General features: G+C 38.1%; 1 protein-coding gene across 4 annotated transcripts; it reads right to left on the bottom strand.

Moving 5' to 3' along the window:
• LOC104602198 (protein PHR1-LIKE 3-like) lies at positions 1-21,692 on the bottom strand. 4 transcript variants are annotated; one of them, XM_010265807.3, is made up of 7 exons: positions 21,263-21,692; positions 20,953-21,146; positions 1,504-1,580; positions 1,184-1,238; positions 821-974; positions 671-740; positions 1-606 (listed from the first exon to the last, which is right to left on the bottom strand). In XM_010265807.3, exons 2-7 carry the CDS (start codon positions 21,140-21,142, stop codon positions 160-162), a joined length of 993 nt encoding a protein of 330 aa, XP_010264109.1. In that variant the 5' UTR covers positions 21,143-21,146; positions 21,263-21,692; the 3' UTR covers positions 1-159. The 4 variants fall into 4 exon arrangements, with proteins under 4 accessions (XP_010264109.1, XP_010264110.1, XP_088757970.1 ...); XM_010265808.3 differs by having other exon boundaries at positions 821-902; positions 21,263-21,639; XM_088901844.1 differs by lacking the exon at positions 21,263-21,692 and adding an exon at positions 19,142-19,305 and having other exon boundaries at positions 20,953-21,091.
• Positions 21,693-22,369: the final 677 nt, after the last annotated feature.

The raw sequence follows: 22,369 nt of genomic DNA, 5'->3' as shown, positions 1-22,369 counted from the left end.
TTTATAACGAAATCTCTTTTACTGATCAAAAAAAAGTACAAGGATCTGTTCAGAGAATATACAGACCGTTGATGTTACAGTTGGCATAATAGAAGGCTCAGTTAGATCAATCACCAAGGAACTACTACCCTTTTTTCCTTGTGGGGCTGTTCCTACCTTTCATCGAATACTAGTCATCATCCATTCAACATCTTGCCGCATGCCACTCTCCCATGATAGTGAATCTCCACCTCCAAACATGGGTCTTGGCCTTTTTTTCATTGCCGCAGCCTGTGAACCCATACATATTGGTGATACTGAGCTCCCAGTCGATGTCAGGCAGCTGTTAACCGAGCAATCACCAACCTGAGCTGGCCCACTAGAAGCAGATTTCTCTTCAAGAGTTGCAGCAAGCTCAGACAAGGTAGGCATTTTGATGGTATCAAGTGGAACCACACCCAGACAGTCATTTGAGACCTTGATTGCCAGTTCAGAGAGCTCTTGCCTAGTAGCTTCAAGCCCAGCTGATACAACTGCCTGTTCATTGAGAGCTTTGCAGGCTTTCTCAAGTATGGACTGCAGGTACTTGCCCTGTGCTTCAATCCGAAGATGAAGATGGCGTTGGACCTGGTGTCAGGAAAATCACCATTAGAATGTGTTGTGAAAAGTGGGGGAAACAAAGACTACCTACCTCTAGCTGTTCATGCAGTCTTCTTTGGACTTCCATTTGGACTCTCAATGCCTCCGTAACCTGGTAACCACTGCCAAAATATTGCAAGTAATGGAAGAGGAGAAGGTAGATAAGATGGTAGTAAGTATGAAACAGAGAATCATAACATACTCATTCAAGTCTTGAGGCATCATTCTTGATGATGCTGATGAAGATGATGAAACAGTACCCTGGCTTTCTGCTACACAAGAAGCTGTAAACCCATGCAATATTACAGAATGAGTGAACATTTTGTTTAGCCAGCATAACCCACATGATGTGGTTCCTGGGGAAAGGAAGGCAAAGCCATAACAGAAGCAGGCAATTGGAAACAAAAATAATCCATTCAGCAAAATATAGCTCGTAGACATTTCAATTTGAAGTTTCCATTCAAGATCATGAGCAAGTAGAAAAAATGTCAACATTAAGGTATAACCATACATAGAGGTGAGTGCACAAACTTCTGTACTTCAGAAAGAGAAAAAAGATGTATACCATCTTTGGAGCTGTCACTAAATTCCTTGCAGGATTGCTTCCCCAATCGATATTTCTAACAAAAGAATGAAGTATAAGCACTTGCAGAAAACAATTCTATTTATGAATACACCTAAAGTTAGTTCTTAGCCTTGCAAATTTATCTAGATGCTGACAACCATAGTGGGGAAAAGGAAATACATAAATATGGAAAAAATAAAATCTATTAGAATGATGTTATAATTAAATATTCTAACAATCAAGAATAAAATTCATCATCTTTATGCTCTCTGAAACAAAAGGGAAACAGTTTCCAAGATAGGCAATGCAGAGAAACAGACCTGTAGATGAGACTTCAAGTGATACAGGGTGAGACCCTTTACACCCATTGTTCTCATGATAGTCTTAGGTGTTGCTTCTGCAAAACAAATAGGGAAAGAATGGGAATCAACTTAAAAAGACTGGTCAAATTATAAGGGGAACTAAGCAATTTTATATAAAAGGCTCCTATTATTGTTGATCTGAAGAAACATTAATCAGAACCAGGGTAACAATATAATGTTGGGAATGATGCAGGACTCGAGTGGGATGGCTAAAATTAATAGAACCAAAAAGATCAAAAAAAGGGTTAATATGATTAAGTTCAGCAACTCGTTTCTGAAATCAAGATGGAAATAGGCTCCAGTATGCCCAAACCATCTTCCTTTTTTGTAAGTGAGAAATTAACTTTATTGATGCTTACAGGTAAAGGGAGTTATAAGAGTTCAAGATAAATTGCATCCCAAAAAAGTAAAAAGATATACAATAAATATATAGTATATCATCACTTCCTAAAAACTTTCACCCAATTGTCTTCTGATACAAATACTTCTATATCCTTAATGCATGGACAACATCCATACATACCCTAGGAAGCAGTCTCACCACACCCACAAATAACCTTCTTCATTCTATCCATGTTTCCTTAAAAATAGCAAATGAAGTGACTGCATCTGGATGATCTCCATGGGATTCGGCATCTATGCTCAAGCCTATATTTTAGTCAATCTTCAATAGGAACTTCAAAGATGGAGATTTTGGAATTTTGTGTTCACTTGGAAGACAAGGAGAAAGAAGCTCCGCGTGTCACTTATGCCATCTACACATTTACTGCACAATATACACCACTTGCCCAAATAAATTGTCTTTTAGCCCAAGGTTAAAATTATTCCAATGTCACTAGCCAAGTCAAGGTCTCTACTCAGAGTGAGTGAGAGAGAGAGAGAGATCTTCCCTACTCCCTCAAGGGAACCCTGTATCAAAGCATAATTGTTGCCTAATGGAGTCTTCATCTCCGACCAGATCAGAATATACCATTACCATGAATTATGATAATCAGATATGGATGATGATGACACAAAGAAATATGGGAGAACAAAGTAAATATGTATATGGCATAAATATGATACGGGGAAGTTTGTGTAAATTTCAGAACAAGAACAATGACATGGCAAAAAGTTCAATCAAATAAATATAATACAGTAAAAGATTGATCAAATATGTATTCATGTTAAATATGCTCTTATACACAACAACCTCTAAAAGAATGACTTGCCCACCCAAAAGTCGTCTTGTTTTTCTGACAAGTCTTTTTTTTTTGAAAAAGGTAAATTATAGGTATCCATTAATCAACAAAGATCATTGTAGACAAGGGCCTGTATACAGGATATACATGCAGCTCTCAACCAAAACAGCCTTATAATTCAGGTCCTTTCAGGATTTACAAAAAGAAATCTTTTACCAAAAAAAAAAAGTATCATATGAAACTTTATAAAAAGCTCTATTCACACCTGCCCAAGAAATAATTCTGGCCTTCAACTTAGCTAACACAGTCATCTGATTCAACTTTCTTTTTAAAGATCATGGAATTCCTTTCCATCTACAAGGTCCAGAAAACAGCAGAGAAAGCAATTTTCTGTATATCCTTCTTTCTCAAGACCCTTGATCTTCCAACACTTGATAAAGGCTTCCACATATTCTGGATTACAAAATATCACACCAAAAATGTTTCTCACCCACTGCCAAAGGATTTCAGCAATCCTACAATGGATGAATATATGATTAGTGCTTTCCATTCCTGCATTGCATAATGAGCAGAAATCATTTATCAGCCCCATGCCCCTCCTGATCAGGTTATCTTGGGTTAAACAGGAATTTAGTGCTACTGTCCACACCAGAAAAAGACATTTTTGATGGCACGTGGGATTGCCAAATTAGACCTTCTGGGAAAGAACCTACCTCCCCACCTGCTACCATGGAATATAAATCTAACAGAGAACCTCTTGATTTCTCCTATCTCCATAATCTCTTATCTCCTTGAGTAGGGTCAATTGTAATCCTACTCAGCATTTGAAGAAGATCCATCAAACCAGGAAGCTCCCAATCATTTAAGTTCCTTCTAAAAGCAGGCCTCTACACTAGATTATTATTTCACATTTCATAGTTTGTCCTTCACAGGGGCATTCCTGTTGCTTGCAATTCTGAACAGCTGCAGGAATATCCTTCAAGGGGCTGTCATTACATCAACTATCAGACCAAAATCCAACTCTACTTCCATCCCCAATGCCAAATTTTATCACTTTGAGAACTCTGCATGAGCTTTGCTGATCCCTCTCCAAAGAGCACACCCATAGGAGGAAGTCATCTCCCTAGTTATCCAACCCAACTCTTTCCTGCCATGCTTGGCTTCAATCACTTCCTTCTAGGGGTGTCAATGGTATTCAAAAATCCGATTTCGAATCCGAGATTCGGCATAATCGAATCGAATTGGGATAATTCGAATATCATAATTGGTCGAATTCGGATATGACCTGATTTGATTCAACAGATATTCGAATTCGACCAATAATTTAATTCTTATATATAATATATAAAATATTTAAATGTTTTATATAATTTATATATAATAATTAAATTATATAAATAATTTATATACTTTATATAAATAAAACTTAATTGGTGAATTCAAATCAAATCAAATCGAATATTCAAATATTTAATCAAATTCGAATTCGAATATTGATTTTCAATATCCGTCAAGTATCAGATTGCCTTATTCGATTCGAATTCGGATATTGCCTTATTCGATTCGAATTCAATCCGTTTACACCCCTACTTCCTTCCAAAGGCCTCTCATTCTGATCATCAAATTTCCACAGCCATTTTCCAAGAAGGGAGATATTGCTTTCCTTAATCTTCCTAATCCCCATCCCCCATTTTCTTTAGGCCTACAAATTTTCTCCCAATTGACTTGATGAATCTTGGAATCTTCCTTCCAGCCACTCTATAAAAATCTTGCATTTTCCTCTCCACACTTCTCACCACCTTGGATGGAATGGGAAACAAAGATAGATAATTGGTTGGCAAAGAGGAAAGAACACCCTTGGATAAATATTTAGCCTTCCAAGATGATAATCTTTTATTATTCTTTCTAAAACAAGGTCCCAAATAGACTTTGAGATACACTTTGGTCCAAGAGAGAGACCAAGGTACTTAGTAGCAAGCTTACCAATTTTGCAACCCGGAATTTCAACTAATTCTTGGACTTCCACACTGCCCCACAGCCATAATCTCGCTCTTATTCAAATTGATTTTCAAACCAGAAAGGTCGAAACCATCTCAAACCAAATTAGCACCCCTCTCAAAATCTCCAGCTCCTCTATAGAATTGTTACAGAGCAATAAAGTGTTATCAAAAAATTGTATTAAAGCCACTCCACCCTCCATCCTTTATGTTTTGAAACCATCGAGCATATTACCTTCAATGGTTCCACCGCCTCCCAAGTCACCAACCTCAAGGCCTCAGTGATGCAGATAAATAAGAAAGGGAGACAATGGGTCCCCTTGAGTTCACAAAGGACCCATGAGTGCTCCCATTAATAAGAATGGAAAAGAGGGGGATAGTGATACAAATCTTAATCCGGTTGGACCACTTGGACCCAAAATTCATTCTCATAAGCACATAGTCCAAGAAACACCAATTCGCATGATTGTATGCTTTTTCCATATCCACTTTGCATAAATACCAGCTGCTCCACTCCTCAATTTCAAATAAATGAGCTCATTGGAAATGAAAACTCCATCCAAGATCTGTCGGTTACCCACAAAAGCACCTTTAGAATTGGAGATTATGAATTCCCTAATATTTTCATCCTCCTAGCCAAGACATTTGATAGAATTTTGACACTTGATCTTTGTTTTCTTCATCATACACTCACTTCTTGCCTCTTTATTTTGTAAAATCCTACTGTATAGCATCTGTGTACATGAGCTAGTTGTATATTTTTGGCTTTTATTTAATGAAATATATTACCCTACTTGTTTAAAATAATAGATAAATAAAAGTAGTATTGAGGCTTCTGGTCTAGGCACCCCTCTCATGAAACTCCTCAAAGACTTTCAACAAATCTGATTTAATAATCTGACTTAATGAAATATATTACCTTATCAGTTTACCTATCTCATTCTATCATTAAGTTTTGAATCTTAACGTTTACAGGACAACTTCAGAATGTATTCTTTTGTCTGTAACCTTAGTTTCTTAGCATTGTTTAATAATTTGGAAGAGGGGGTATTAATCTGTGACATAAGGCTAAAAAGAAAATAAGCACAAGAGAAAATACCTTTTGTATTGGGAGTCCAAATCCTGTCATCAAACTTAGAGGGATCTATCATGCTTGAGCCTCGCTCAACCCTCTTCTAAAAGCCAAACCCCAGGCTATCCCATCGGATAAGGAACAAAATTTAGAAATAAGCTCTTTTTTAAAACGTGAAACCATATAAAGAGAAGGGAAAGCATCTTTAAGAGGCACCTCACCCACCGAAAGGTCTTCCCAAAACAAAATGTTATTCCCATAATAGATATCATACTAGATACAACTTGAGAATTGATGAAGAACCGCATGAATAGCTTTCCAAGGAGAGAGCAAGGTAGCTTGAGGAGATACACCAACATCCCAGCCATTTGCCAACAATCCATATATGCCTATTAGTTTTTACCACCTTGCGCCATAACTTTTCATTCTACAAAGGCAACCTTCACAACCATTTTCCTAATAGAGCTTAATTCTTAAACGTAACATTCTTTATTCATAAATCTCCTTGTTCCTTGCTCCTACAAATTGTTTCCTATTTCACCAAATGATCTTTCTTTCTTTCCCCTATCTTCCACAAAAAATGCATCATTAACTTCTCCAATTTTCTATCCACTACCAAAAACTGATAGGTCAAGGGAAGGTTGGCCAAAGTAAACTTAATCAAAGTTATCCTTCCGCCCAACAAGATGTAGTTACATTTCCAGGCTACTAATCTTTTCTCATATTTTTTCCAAGACAAGGATCCAAAGTCATCACTCCTTGGGTTGCCTCCCAAAGGAAGACCTAGGTTCATAGGTCAAACCTCACAGTACACCCAAACACCTCTACTACTGCACCTAATTCATACTCCAAATTTACCCTAGCTACAAAACTCTTTTCAAAATTTATTCTTGAGTTTGACAATGACTCAAACAACTTAAGCAACAATCTCAATCTCCTCACATACCTTAAATCGCTCCCATCATTGAAGATTATAATATCATCAACGAATTAGAGGTGAGTAACCACAACATTAGTCCTTCCAATTATCCAACCCCTAAACATCCCTTCCCTATCAGTTCTAGAGATCAACCTACTAAGCACATCCACAATTAGAGTGAAAAGGAAAGTGGATTGTGGGTTCCCTTGCCTAAGACCTCTATAAGAGGGGGGGTAATCCTAAATTACACCATTGACCAGGACTGAAAAATGACAAGTTTGTAAACATCCATAAATCCATTTGCACCCTTTTTTCCCAAATCCACATTTACTCTAAACCTCTATTAGAAAAAAACTAGTCCACAAGATCATAGGATTTCTCAACATCCAATTTACAAACAATTCCTCTACCTACAAACCTCCTTTTTTCCTCCAACATTCATTGGAAATCAAAATTTGATCAACAATTTGCCTATCCTAAACAAAAGTTCCTTGATTTGGTATGGAAATGGATGGGATTACACTCTTGACTCTTAGAGAAAGCACTTTAACAATTATCTTATAAACATTGTTCACCAAACTAATTGGCCTAAGCTCCCTTGGACTTGCAGTCTCTATTTTTTTCCTCTCAAAGAGTTCATCAAAAACTTCCACAAGATCATCTTTAATGATCTCCCAACAATCTTAATAGAAAGCCATGGTAAAGCCATTTGGGCCTGGAGCCTTTGATCTCCATTGAGAAAATAGCATTTTTTTTTCTTCAGCCTCAAAACTCCTTTTCAATAGCAATCTAGAATCTTTGTCCAAAACGAGCCAAATCTAAACCCTCTACTTCCATACAAATCTCCTCAGGCCTTTTATAAATTAATTTAAAGTGCTCTAAAAAGATATTTACAATTTCCTTCTGATTTCTGACCTCTTCTCCCTCTCTTACTAATTTTGCAATAAAATTCTTTTTCCTTCTCCCATTGTCCATAATATGAAAATACCATGTTGCCAACACCTTCATTTATCCATTTGTACCTAGACTTCAGCCTCCAACAAATTTCTTCCCTTAAGAGAGATTCCTCTAAATCCTTCTTTAGTTAACACATTTGTGCTTTCTCCTCCTTAGAAAGAATTTCTTGAGATGGCTTATTGTCCAGCAACTCAATTTGAGCTGCTATACTCTCTTTTTCTCCTCTAATCACCCTAAGTGAACCCTATTCTATTCCTTTATTCTAACTTTTAAATCTTAACTTTTGTAGCCTCTTATGAAACCTAAACCCCTTCCGTTTGGGTCCAACCAACTCCTCCTTCAAAAAATCTTCCACTTTTTGAATTAAAAATCTGGATGGATTAGCCACATGTTCTCAAATTAAAGGGGGTAGGACCTCCTACTACCTCTTCTTGACCTAACTTGATTGGATAATGGTTTGAACTTACCCTTTTTTTTCCTTTTTACTATAAAATAAAAGGTCTCAAGTTACCCTAGGTAAGGCTCTAGCCATCAACCCAACCCAATGATCCTCCTAATCTAAAGTGAAAATTCTGTCTAATTTCAAGCAAGACGGATTGGTTTGGAAGTTGGACCAAGTAAAGCTGGCCTGAAGTAGAGGAATCTCCTAAAGATTATAGGAGCTAATGGAAGAATTGAAAATTCTCATACTTGTAGTTATTTGCAGGTGCAGTTTATTTTTTCCATGGGAGACCTAATGACATTGAAGTTCCCTCCCAAACACCAAGAATTACATAGAGCTCTAACAACACTCATCTCCCTATAAGAATTAGGTCCATAAATATTTATTAACACCCAAATAAAGCCATCGCCCAAATTTTTAAATTTGACCGATACTGTAAATCTCCTAATTAGCTCTTCCACACATTCCAACACCTCATTATTCCACAAAGTAACAATACCCCATGAATAGACTAAAGCACAAGTAATACCCCTAGATCTCCATGCACTTATTGTCCAACGTCTATCCAACTCTGTTAATATTGACTCTTGAGACATAATAATGTCGAGTTTCTCCTTTCTTAGTAAGTCCTTGATGACTCTCCTTTTCCTCGCACTCAACTAAACCTCTCACGTTCCAGCAAATAATCTTCATTCCAATGTGTTGATTAACCCACAAACTTTGACTTTCTCTTATTTTGCCCCTTTCCTCCTCTAGCTTCTACTAATGAAATCAATGTTGTTTTTCTTATCAGCATAAAATCTATACTGTTCTCAACATCAATTTTTAATCTTTCCACTTCAGACATCTTCCTTTTCTCCTCACTTTCCCTCTCATACACCTTGACACTCTTGTTTCCTTAGAAGAAAACTATCCAGTAACTAATTCTTTTGTTTTATCAGTAAAAACAGCAAAAGAAAGACTATGAGAGAAAGTGAAGAGAGAAGAAGCAGGAGGAGGAGGAGGAGAAGAGTCAATCGCACTCCCTCTCCAGCCCCAAACTTTTATTAAATAAAAAAATAGAGGTACTTACATAAATTTGTAATGATTTGTCTCCTCATTCTTACCAAGCAATGGAAATTTTGGTAGACTTCATCCTGTCAATTTCTTTTCTCCTTTCTTGACCACTCCCACTTCCTCAGTTCTATCTACCTCAACCATGAATTTCAAACACACTGACTTCCAAGTCTCAACAGCTATTAAAGTATTCTACCTCCATTTTTTTATATTATTTTTTAGTTCCTTCAATTTCATTTCCATGATGAAGTTGACAGTGCCTATAGTGTAATTCCCCCCTATCACATCCTTAATTGGTCAACAAAATCTTCCTCCAACCATAAACATTCAAACCTAATGAAGGAAGCTTAAAATTGGTCCCCCTAAAATCCAAAATGATAGGAGAATGATCAGATAGGGGTCCTGGCAATGCCTCTTGAGCTAATTTGGGCACCAACTCCTCCATATCAGTAGACACCAAAAACTTGTCCAACAAAGCTAAAGTGGGGTTCTTCTGGTTGTTGGTCCATGTAAAATTTGCACCAAGGAACAGCAAGGCTACCAATTCCCACCTGTTCACAAAATTAGCTAACAGCCTAACAGCCCCGTTTCTTATGGATTCCCCTTTCTTTTCATGTGGAAACTTTATAGTGTTGAAGTTCCCCCCCAACATTCATGGTCATCTCCATCTTCCCCTTAGATCATCCAATTCTTTCCACATTAAATGTCTCGGGCTATCCACATTAGGCCATAAATTGAGACAAGCATCAATTTGACACCCCCCTCCCTACCACAACCGAGAAAATAGAGACAGAAATATCATTGCATTATTCACTTGTCCAGTGGGAGTGGGGGATTCCATTAGGGTGGAACTGATTGCTGCTTTGAAGGGGATACAGATCACAAGTGACTTGAGCTTGACAAATGTGGAGATTGAAGAGGACTCAAAATTGGTGGTAGGATGGCTGAAGGATCCAAAGTCTATAAGTATAGCCTGGTGATTTAGGGATGGGATGAAGAAATTTAAATGGCTAACCAGAAAAATGAATTTGAGAAACTTCACGTCAGGAGAACGGCTAATGCTATGGCAGATGTGTTAGCTAAACAAGGGGTAAATAGGGATAATCTGTATTGGGCTCAGTTGTAATTGTCAACTGTAATTTGCTTGTTGTGTGAGGTAGCACCTCATGCCTCTCTGTGGGGATGCTTGTACTGCCTATTTTTATTGCTCTTTAATAAATACTTACTTCTACTTATCCAAAAAAAAAAAACAAAACAAAACAAATAGACAGAGAAATGACCCACTTCCTTTTGCTTCACATTGATCTGATCAATGTCCCAAATAATAACAACTCCCCCCACCGTCCCACTGTCAGTAAATAAATCCAATTGCAGGGCCTAGGAACCCAAATGCTTCTCATAAAATCCACTTCCATATCCTGTTTCTTAGTCTCCTGCAAACAATCTATATCCACATTCCATTTCCTCAGAAAAGCACTAACCACTCTCTAGCCCACCAAATTATAACAGTTAAGTTCTCTTAAGTTCAACTAGACCTGGATAGATATGCAAACACTTAAAAAGAAATTGATCATACGTCGCATAGTCTCCTACAGCTAAAGTATATGTCAAAGTTGTAACATATCTGTCATAAGGTGCAATATAATGTAACTTTTAGGCACAAGGGTAGCTATGTTCATTCACTTTTTATTATAATGCTCTTAATAAAATTAGAGTGGGCACCACCATACACCCAAGACAAAATGCTTTTTGTCTCTTACTTTCTTTGTCATTCTCTTCTTCTTATGTGCTTCTCTGTTCTCTAACTCTTCTTTTAGAAGAGAATAGATTTTTTTGTCTACAAGATTTCTTGATCCATCAATTCTGCAGGTTGAAGGATTATAGTTTTTTATCTGGTCAACTCTTCTTCTCTCTTCTCATTTATTCTTTCTTGGTCATAAGACCAAGGTTTATTAGTTCTGGGTGGTTCCTCCAGTGATCGTAGCATGTAGAGGGATTGACAGTGCAGAAAAGGAAGTTTTCTCACTGGTTCAAACTGGATAATCCTTGGTGGTGATCTGTTGAGGCCTGCAATGGTTCAAGGGAGTGCACAACAGGACTTGATCTCTTGTACTGATGTGGGATAGTCTCCCTCGGTTGTTCTTGAGTGTCCCTAATTGCTGAATGCAAGAAACAAGTGATCCAACAATTCTGGTGAATAGTAAGTACAGTAATGAGTTCTAATAGCAGTGGAACTCTAACAATATGGAGAAACGAGGAAGCGAAATGCCTGGAGGAACTCATAGGGAGGTCTCAACCAAGTTCAAAAGAATTAGTGATGGGAAGGAATGGGTGATGACCAATGTGTACAGCCCTAATTCCTACAGAGAAAGAGATCACTTTTGGGAAGAGTTAAGTGCAGTTAAGAGGTCTGTGAGAGGGGCCTTGGTGTCTCGCTGGGGATTTCAATGTTCTTCGATTCTCGAGGGAAACAAACAATCCAGATCAGGGCTACACCCTTAGTATGAGGAAATTCAATAACTTAATAGTTTTTTGAACAGAAAGAACCATCCTTGCTACAAGCAGAGTTTACCTGGTCAAATTTTCAAGCCAATACAATTTGTTCCAAACTTGATAGATTTTTGTTCTCGGTTGACTAGGAGGTGTTATGGGAAAAAAAAGAACTAAACAGCAAGAACTTTGCCTAGGTAACTTCAGATCACTGTCCCATCTGTTTAGGTCAGTACTTGATGTATGGTGGATCATCACCTTTTTGCTTTGAGAATATGTGGCTGGAGGTCCCCTCTTTCAAGGAAAGGGTTAAGGCTTGGTGGGAGGAGGAGAGACCGAGGAGCAAAAAGAAAGATGTAAAATTCATGAGAAAGCTAAAAACTTTAAAAAGGAAGATTAAGGATTGGAACAAGGACCACTTCGGAAGAATTGAAGAAGCTAAAAGAAAGGTGTTAGATTCATGAGAAAGCTAAAATCTTTAAAAGGGAAGATTAAGGATTGGAACAAGGACCACTTTGGAAGAATTAAAGAAGCTCAAAATAAAATCTCCTCCAAAATTGAGGCCCTAGACCAAAAAGAAGCTCAAAGAGAGAAGTGAAGAGGAAAGAGAGGAGAGATGGAAATTGAAGGTGGAGTTGGAAGATCTCTTATATAAAGAAGAATCTCTTGGAGACAGAAATCCGTATGCAAGTGGCTTCAAGAAGGGGATGGTCGTTTGAGAGTATCTCTAACTTTAAGGATCAATTTAAGGAAAAGTTGCATTGTGGGTTAAATGTGCAAGAAGAGACTATTTGTGTATTAGTTGAGGTGCTAGGCTGTGAAGTGGAGTTGGCCCATAGAATACTTAGGTCTCCCTTTGGGTGGAAACCCAAGATCTGAGAGGTTCTAGAAACTAGTGGAGAGATTTTCCAAGAAGTTGGCAACATGGAAAAGAAATTATATTTCGAATAACATTGATTAAGGCCACTATGGAAAATCTTCCAATTTATTTTCTCTACTTTCTGCATCCTTGTTAAAATTGCTAGGCAACTTGAAAAGATTACGAGGGATTTCCTTTGAGAACTGGGGGAAGAGAAGAGAGATCACTTGGTGAAATGGGAGCAAGTCAGCAAACCTAAAGAGAAGGGGGGATTAGGGTTAGGGAACTTCATTTAGAAGAATTTAGATCTTTTAGGGTAATGGCATTGGAGATTCCCTCTGGAAAGAGATAGGCTCTAGCATAGGGTGATCAGAAGCATACATGGAATGTTGGACAATGGCTGTGATGCAAAGGTAGCCTCCAATACAACCTTTGTCTCATCTTATAAGGAAATTCAAGAGGTATATCCTTCTCTTTTTTATCAATAACAGAATTCAATTTTATTAAGAGAAATCAAGAATACATACAATATTTCAAGAAGAGATAAAAAGACTTAACTCTCCCCTAAAACAACAAGAAGATTACAAAATTGCCCAAAACAATTGACCCCTACCCACCCCCTGTTTTGCCAAGTTATCAGCAAAGGCATTTGCAGTTCTTTTCACCCAATGAACCTGGATTTCCACTCCCCTCAGCAACCACTTAACCTCTCTTCTCTCATTAGCATAGATCCAAAAACTATTACCCTACCTTAACCAATTTAACACTAGCCGTGAATCTCCTTCAATAATCAATTTTTGGATGTTCAGCTCCTTTGCTTTCCTTAGCCCTACTAACAAAGCAAACAGTTCAGCTCTAAGAGAATCACCCAACCCAATGGGACCTGAGTATAATGCAACCACCTTCCCACTTTCATCTCTGATTACACCTCCAACACCTGATGGTCTCAGGTTTCCTTCACTACTCCCATCGAAGTTTAACTTCAAAAACCCCAGGGGTGGCGGTGACCACAGAGGGCACACAATTGATTGAGGTATATCATTCTTTCCTCAACCTTATTTGTTATGATGTGGGGAATGGGCTAAAAATTTTGTTTTGGGAGGATCTGTGGTTGGATGATATCCCTTTAAAACTCCAGTTCCCTTTGCTCTATGCATTGTCCAATTACAAGTCTGAACCTATCTCAAAGTTTGTGGTTTTCTCTGATTCGGGATTGAGTTGGGACTTTGGAATTTGGATCTAGAAGAACCCTTAGGGATTTGGAATGAAAATCTTTCACCCTACTTTGATTAGACTGGAGTTGGTTTTTTTTGGACTATTCTTTGGAAGACACTAGAGTGTAGTCAATCTCCCCTATGGGTGAATTCACTTGTGCTTCATTCTTCAATTTTTTAATACAGCCTAATACCTTAGGGGTTAACTTCCCAGTGAAAGAAATTTGGAGCAAGCCTATTCCTCCTAAAGTTCAAGCTCTTTGTTGGGTAGTCTTTTCCTGCAAAATAAAGGTTTCTTATGCAAGGACAGTGGTGAATAAGAGTCTTTTCCCTCATATATGTGTTTCTTATGCAAGGACAGTGGTGAAACTATATCCCATCTCTTTATTTCCTGTTCCTTTGTGCTTTGTATTTGAAAGCATATTTGCTCTTTATTTGGGTGCAGGTGGACTCCCCCTCAGGATGTGGGGGATCTCTTTGATCCTAATTCAATGAAGCAACCCGAGGAAAAGTGCTTTGAAAAGCAATGAGGGCAGCTGGGTTTGGACCATTTGGGAAGAGAGGAATAGAAGAATTTTCAATGATCAAAATAAAGGTTGCACATTGGGTGAAAACATTGGAGGATTCCACAACTTCTCTCTGAATGACATTTTTAGATCTTGGAAAGAAGTGGCACACTCAGCTCAAAAAAAGGAAAGGCGATTATGCAATGGACCCCCCTGCTTCTATCTTTCTAAAACTCAATTTTGATGGAAGATTTGTTAGCAATTTCAATGTTTTAAAACACGGAGGCGTGACGTGAGGCATTCCACTACCTAGAGGTGTGAGGCATAGTTCAGAACGTAAGAGGCGTAAGCATACTTAAGAGGAGGGGGTGAGAAGGAAGAAGGAGGAGGGAGAAGAAGAAGGAGGATCTCATTTTTCTTTATTTTTAATAAAAAACTTTTATATTAAGAAGAATAAAGATGCATATCACTAGTTAATAAAAATCTTTTCTTTCCTTCCTTTTCCTTTTCTTTTCTTTCTTTTTCTTTCCCTTCCCTTTCTTTCCTTTCCTTTCCTTTCCTTTTTTTTTCGTTTTTCTTTGTTTTTCTGTCTTTTTACATGGGGTGTGCATGAGGTGCATGAGGCATACGCCTCTAGCACGCCTCATGAAAAAAAGTGTACGAGGCGTACACCTATTGCACCTGAGGCGTACGCCTCAGAGGTGTCAACGCCTGTGGCATACGCCTCGGGGGATTTTGGGGCGCCATGCCTCCCATGCCTTTTAAAACACTGGGAAATTTAGGACTGGCTGGGATAGGGGAAGTCTTCAGGAACTCAAAAGGAAGAGTGGTGGCTTTGTATTCAAGACCACTGGAGTATGGTGATGCACTAACAACAGAATTGGTTAGCTTATTGCAGGGATTAAAACTTGCTAAACAACTTGGGCTCCACAATTTAGAAGTGGAAGGGGACCCTCAAGTAGTCATTTCCTAGACAAGTTGTAATACCCAAATCCCATGGGTACTCCAACATAAATTTAGGGAGATTGAGAACTTACGAAGGGGGCTAAATGTGACCTTTAAGTGGGTGAGAAGAATAGCAAATGGGATGATTGTTCTTGAACTCATGCATTGTTGGGCATCATTGGGCAAAACAAGGGGTTGTAAGACAACATTTGTTTTGGGTAGAACCATGAACTCATGCACTATTGGGGTGAATCCTACACCCATCTATTTGTAAACCTTAAGTTTCATTGAAAAAATTATATTTCTACTAATAAAAAAAAGTTGGTCTAATAGCATTGTTGTCTTGATGCAAATGTTTGCAACTTGTGTTTAAGTGTGTGTGGACTTAGAGAAGTTAAAGGAACTTTTTTCGACAGATAAAGCTTAAGCGCCAGGTCCGGATAGGTTTTCAATGGCTCTTTACCAGGGCTGTTGGGACATCTTAAAAGAGGATATTCTAAGGGTGTCTAACAGATTCTTTAGTAGAGGGGTAATAAATCCAGGCTTAAACTCCACCTTTATTGCTTTGATCCCAAAAAAGGTTGGGGCAATACAGCCTAAGGATTTTAGACCCATCAGCTTGGTTAATAGCTTGTATAAAATCATAGCTAAGGAGCTGTCTTGGAGAATTAAATCAATTCTTCCTTCCATTATCTCCCCAAATCAAGGAGTTTTTGTTATGAATAGGCAGATCACTAACCAAATCCTCATTGCCAATGAGAGTGGAGGAGATGAAAAGAATTGAAAAGAAAGGTGTAATATGTAAGCTTGATTTGGAGAAAGCATATGATTTGGCGGACTGGAATTTCCTATTGGAAGTGATGAGCAATTTTGGATTTGGAGATAAGTGGTGTAAGTGGATTAAAGGCTGCACAAGTACTTGTCCCTATTCAATTTTAGTAAATAGTACAGTTGTTGACCACTTTCCAACTATTAGAGGAATTAGACAAGGAGACCATTTATCTCATTATTCACCTTAGTAGTTGATGTACTAGGCATCCTAATCAAGAGAGCAGATTTGAGGGGTTTGGTGAGAAGTTGGAGAGTGGAAAGGGAGAGAGTGCCTATTACCCATTTGCAATTTTCTAATGACACCATTTTATTTTGTGAGGGAGATGATACGAATTGGGTGAGGAATTTGAAAGTGGTGATTCAAGTGTTTAAGAAGATGTCAAATCCGAAAATTAATTTCAATAAGAGTTGTGTGGTGGGTATCAATATGGATGAAAGAGAGGTGTTAGAGTGTGCAACAATTTGGGCTGTGAAGTTTCCCAGTGACCAATGAATTATCTAGGATTCCCTTGGGAGGAAACCCAAGAAATGTGAATTTTTGGAACCTAGTGGTGGACAGGTTTACAAAAAGGTTAACCTCTTGGAAAAGGAATTATCTCTCTTTCTAAGGATTTGATCAAATCAACCCTAGCCAATTTGCCTATCTACTTCCTACAGTCTTCAAGATTCCTATAAGGATATGTAGAAGCCTAGAGAAGTTAATGAGGGATTTCTTGTGGGAACCTGGAAAGGAATATGTGAAGTGGTAAGTAGAAGTAGGGGATCTTGTGGTTTAGGGATTAGGAATATTCAAAAGAGGAATATGGCTCTACTAGAAAATTGGTTGTAGAGATTATCGATGGATAAGGATAAACTATGGACAAAGATGATTTTAATCATCCATAGGTTGGCAGCTAATGGTTGGGATGCAGGAGTTTTGGCTCAAGCAACTAGTGCAGCACCTTAGAAAGCTATTCATGCCATCCTTCCATCTTTCCTACCCTTTATTAGGCATAACTTGTGGTCTAGGAATTTGGTAAGATTTTGGGAACATGTTTGGATGGGGGATTTACCACTTAAAGATCAATTCCCTTCTTTATATTCCCTTTCTAGCTACAAAAATGAGCCTGTTTCTACTTTCTTGTCTTCTTCTAGGTTGGGGCTTAAGCTTAATTCGGACTTGGGGTTTAGATGAGGACTAAGAGAATCAAAGGTGGACAATGTTTCAGCTTTGATCAAATAATTCAAAAGGTTTTCTTGGATCCCCCTAAGGTGGACTCTTGGATTTGGACACCCTCCCCCTTTGGCTCCTGTACTTGTATATCCTTCTTCAAAGCCCTAACACAACCTTCTTCTAGTCTTGGACTTTCTTTTCCTGTTAAAGAGGTTTGGGGGAAACCAGTTCCACCAAGGGTCGGGGCACTTTGCTAGGAAACAGTCTTGGAAAGAATTAACACTTGTGATGAAATTCAAAGAAAGAAGCCTTTTTGGTGCATGTCTCCTAACTAGCGTATTCTTTGTAAAGTCAATGGTGAGTCTTGTTACCACTTGTTAATATCCTACCCCTTTGTTTTTTCTATTTCGGTTAGGTTTCTTTCTCTCTTAGGTTTCAGGTGGATTCCCCCACCAAATCGGTAGTTGGACAAAGAAGAGGGGAAGAATATTGTGGAGGTGTACAAGGGCAGTGGTTTATTGGACAATTTGGGAGGAAAGAAACCAAAGAATTTTTGCTAAAAAGGAGAGAAGCAGTGAAGCATGTTGTTCACCCTATTTGGTCTCCACCTTGTCCAGGTTTTATCAAGCTAAATTTTGATAGCAGCAGTGAAGGTAACCCAAGGCCTTCAGGGATTGCTAGTGTTTTTAGGTTGGAGGAAGGCTCGGTCTTAGCTTTATTTTCTAATCCAATTGGTGTTGGGAATTCACTGAGAGCAGAAATTTTGGCTTTGATAGAGGGTGTGAAAGGGATAAGGAACTAAGTATCAATAGGTTGGTCATTGAAGGAGATTCAAAAGTGGTAATAGGATGGTTAAGGAAGGAAGATGAGGGCATGCGGGCATATATCAATGAACAAGGACAATAGAAGTGACTAACTCAAGGAATGGAAGTGAGATTGCAGTGGGTAAAAAGATGTGCCAATTCATTTGCAAATGCACTTGCGAAACAAGGGGTGGGAAGAAATCCATAGCCTTAGCCTAAGTAACCCACCTTCAAACCAATCCAACCTAAAAAAATCTCCCAAATACATTGTGCAAAGGAACAAAATATTAGTAAATGTGAGAGAGTCTCTACACTATCCCTACGTAAGAAACACATATGAGGAGAAAGACAAGAAGAGGCCTGGTCCACCAGCAAAGCCCACTCCAAAATTTTTAAAAGTTTTACACTTGGCCCGACCATTGCTATTCCCCAAAACCATCACTTTACCACCCAACTATTAAAATCTTCCCCTGGTTTCACCCCTGAATCCTTTAAAATTCCACACTTGCCTTCATCTTCAACCTTTGTCCCACCCCCAACTGAATGATTGTTCACCTTCCCACTTTCAGAAATCTCAACCCTCCTCTTTAGAAATTGACTCTCCTCGTTCTCGCCTAACCACCTCCATGGAATATCCCCTCTAAACATGCATCCAAAATCCTTAGTCTATCGCAAAGTTTTCCATCTGCATCCACCACCACTTTCTTTAAACCCAATATATCATCTGCCAACGTGTCTTCTTCCATCTATCCAAGTGTTCCACATATTGGCTTAAGAGGTTGCATCATAACCAATCTCAATGATACCCAAAATAGCCATGAGGTGACAGCTTACTTAATGCTATCACAAAGCAAATGTGAAAGATTTTATTTTCATGCATTACAACACTATTTTATGATAGGTGAGCAGATATGATAAGTAGCTTCCACATTAATTGTTTCCTAAAAGTTGTTTAAGAGGTCATATCTCCAAAGTTGCTAAATAGCAGTTGACTAAATGCTATCAAGTGACAACTCAAAGTTTTCAAATAGTGGAAGATGGTAAAAATAATGGGAACATTTTGACATTTCCAAGCTTTCGCATTATCATTACTTTTCTTTTCTCTTTTGGCATCTCCAAGAAGCATTTGTTTGGAAAATGTCAGGGTTTGCTTTGAAAAGATGCATATTACCTCTTTCTTCCCAAGTGATCTGAACAGGCTCTCAAGGCTCTGCCAGCCATCTAAGCAGGCTTCCCCTGAAGCCCCTCCAGCTTCAAGAAAGAGGCAATACTTGGTTTACAGCATGACTTGAATTGATTAGATTTTGAAAACCCTATCCTTTTCTGATATGATATCTGCCAGTTCACAATAGATAGATTAAATATCACATCACAGTATTTAGTGCATATCAGATCAGAATTTAAAGTAGTGGAGAAATTGGAGGAATTCAAGAAATGCTTTTATTTATTTGCTCTGTGTCCAAGTCAAACACATAAAAAGAGTAAACACTTACTATGTGTCTTAATCAGAATTATACCTCAGGCTGTGATTAAAACACAGACATGCTTCAAGAATATTTACCTAGTGTTGGAAATTGGAATACTCTTTTTTTTATAAATAACTGAAAGATATTACAATATTCTTCAAAGGTGAAGACAGAAGAATAGTTGTTCTGCTTTTATACAGTTAGATTACCTACGCAAGAGAATCAGGATTTATTGGAGCCACCATCTTAATTACATTTTTTGTTTCCCAATTTCTCTTTGGTGAAATCCATCATTGTAAAAGACACACTAGAGGCACTGAAAGACACCTATGTGATTCTTCAAGACTTCAACAGCCAATTGCAAGCATTCATAATCAAGTGAAACATAAGGACTCGCTCTTACTGATGGATGCACATAATCATGTGGGAAGAGTAAGGAGAGAAACTTAAGTGAGGAAGCACAGTAAGACACTCTTGTAGAGCTAGAGTTTAGCTAAGTAAACAAAATATTTTGAATCATTAATTTGTCACTGCCCAAGAATGAGAAAAAAGAAACAAATGGATTGTTTAGTTTCAAAAGTTCAAGTGCTACAGTATTTTTTTGTAAACACCATAGACACCTACATGATCCCAAGACAACCAATTGCAAGCATACATCAAATGAAAAGTAAGGACACACATGATCAAACAGGGAGAATAAGGACAGAAAAGTGAGGAAGCAGAGTAAGATGCTCTTGTAGAGTTTAACAGAATAAACCAAAACATTTCAATCATTAGTTCTGTTACCATCCAAAAAAGAGAAGAATGAAAAAATGGATCCTTTGGCTTTGGAAAGTTCATCATTCCAGTATTTGTTTCTAAACGAAAAAAACTGCACAGTGAACATGAAAAATAGGTACCACGAGATGATGAAAGACATAGAGGCCTTAAGCCCGTAATAACTCAAACAGCACAGATGACAGATGCATGACATGATAACATAACCACCATCCAGGAAGAGTCCTCGATAACAATAGTAAATTGTATCCACAAAGGTCATCATCATCACCGAAGCATTATCCCAACTATATGAGGTCGGCTACATAAACCCCGTTTCGTCATTCCGTTCTATTTAATCAATTTAATCACCCACAACAGGAAAAGAAAAGGCACGCCCCTTAATCAGTAAAATTCAGAACATCAGTGCTCAAAGTCATGGTGATCCATCAAAAGTAAAAGAAAAAGAAGATGATTCCCACCATAAGCACTTGTTTCCTTGACATCATCACAACTTTAAAAAGTAAAAAGAAAAAGGAAGAAAAAGACAGAGAAATAGCTACATAGATAGATAGAGAAGGCGGGGGGAACCCAAGAAGCTACATTGTGAACAATAGAAACAAAAGTATAAACATAATCAAGAGAGAGAGAGAGAGAGAGAGAGGAAAGAATAAGAAATTCAAGCCATTTCATCAAGAACAAAAGAACAATAATGAAATTAGAGAAAATCAACAACACAGGCAAGATGAACAATACTCACTGTCAGGGCCACCCAGTTGAGTAACAGCATCTACGAATCTCTCATGGAGCTCAGCAGTCCATCTTAGGCGAGGCTTGGGATCGGTAGTAAGAACCAGACAAGCATCACCAGGGAGATTAGTGCCTTCAAGAGATCCCTGTAAATCTTCATGGCCAACGCTCCCATCAAGCGAATGAATCCCAGAATACATTTTCCTGAAAACCCAGAAAATAAAAACAAGAAAACTAACTTGGAATGATAGAAAAACCAAAAAAAAAAAAAAACTAAATAATTAGAAAAACAAAATCGAAACACTGATGACTGAACACACCTTTATGCTTTACTCCGGGGCTGGGCGCCCCGAAAATCGTCAACCAAACAAGTAATCAGCTAATCAGCGCCCCTAAAACCTTTGCAATCCAAAAAGGGGAAAGAAAGAGGCGTGCATGGAGGAATAAAAGCAGCGTGTTGGGTACTTGTGGGCAATGAGAAGATGAAATGCGTTGTCTGTCAGACTGGTTGCATCTTCTTTCTTTCTTTCTTTTTCCTTGTTGTTTTAACGAATAAAAACTGCTTTGTTAGATGGAAAAACAAAAACAAAACTACAAAGCCAGAAATGACAAATCACAATAGAGTCCCACACCCACCCCTTGAGGGACTCAATGCTGTACTTATCTGGTGGTGTTTTGATAATTTGATGTTGATAGCTTGAAACTGGTGGATAAGGAAAGGACAGAAGCAGTGTGAGGTCTTCACTACAAGGGCGGCTTAGGGGGGACCTATGGGGCATGTGGTGCAATCTTCCATTTCTAAACACTGATGTTAATAAAAAATATTCAATGGAAAAGAAACCTAAGGATGAGAAGCAGATTGAAAATGACTTCAATGACAATGAGTTTTGTGATAATGTGTGCACACCGTGGTGGGGTTGGTGGGATTTACAACTTGAAATGGGTTTTCAAGTGCCATTCTCTTAGGCTGTACCAGCATGGTACAATTGTTTGATGACTTTTTTTTGGTGAAATCTGCCACCCCAAGAATTACTCATAAAGGCTGAAAAAGGAGGATATCAGAATAAAAAATACAAAGGGGCCAATGAGAAATGCATCTTGGCACCATACGGTTTTATTATGTTTATGCAGTGGAATGCATGCATAAACGTGTGAAGCTCTTATCATAATATTGAAGTTCTGTTAATTTAGTGATTTTTTATACTATGAGCCTTTTAGCAGATCTCTGTTATAAGTTTATGAAGATGGCATTTTATATTAATTTTTCCTTAAGGTTTGTTTGGTTTGAAGGAAAAGGTAGAGAAAAGAAAGGTAAAAAAACTTTTACAAACTTTGTATAGATTTTCTTGTCTTTCCCTACCTTTTCCTTCAAACCAAACATAGCCTAAGAAAAAAAGAAATGGTATAAAGTATCCCGACGGACCTTT

Source organism: Nelumbo nucifera, chromosome 3 (assembly GCF_055504915.1).
Source record: "Nelumbo nucifera cultivar China Antique chromosome 3, China Antique-T2T, whole genome shotgun sequence".
Taxonomy (NCBI): domain Eukaryota; kingdom Viridiplantae; phylum Streptophyta; class Magnoliopsida; order Proteales; family Nelumbonaceae; genus Nelumbo; species Nelumbo nucifera.
This window is presented reverse-complemented; position numbering and strand designations above follow the sequence as displayed.

Excerpts from the sequence above, each read along its gene's own strand:
- LOC104602198 (XM_010265807.3), bottom strand. The coding sequence starts at position 21,142 with ATGTATTCTGGGATTCATTCGCTTGATGGGAGCGTTGGCCATGAAGAT. Across the intron at positions 1,581-20,952 it reads TCAACTGGGTGGCCCTGACA|AAGCAACACCTAAGACTATC; the intron begins GTGAGTATTGTT and ends TTTGTTTTGCAG. Across the intron at positions 607-670 it reads GACTGCATGAACAGCTAGAG|GTCCAACGCCATCTTCATCT; the intron begins GTAGGTAGTCTT and ends TCCTGACACCAG.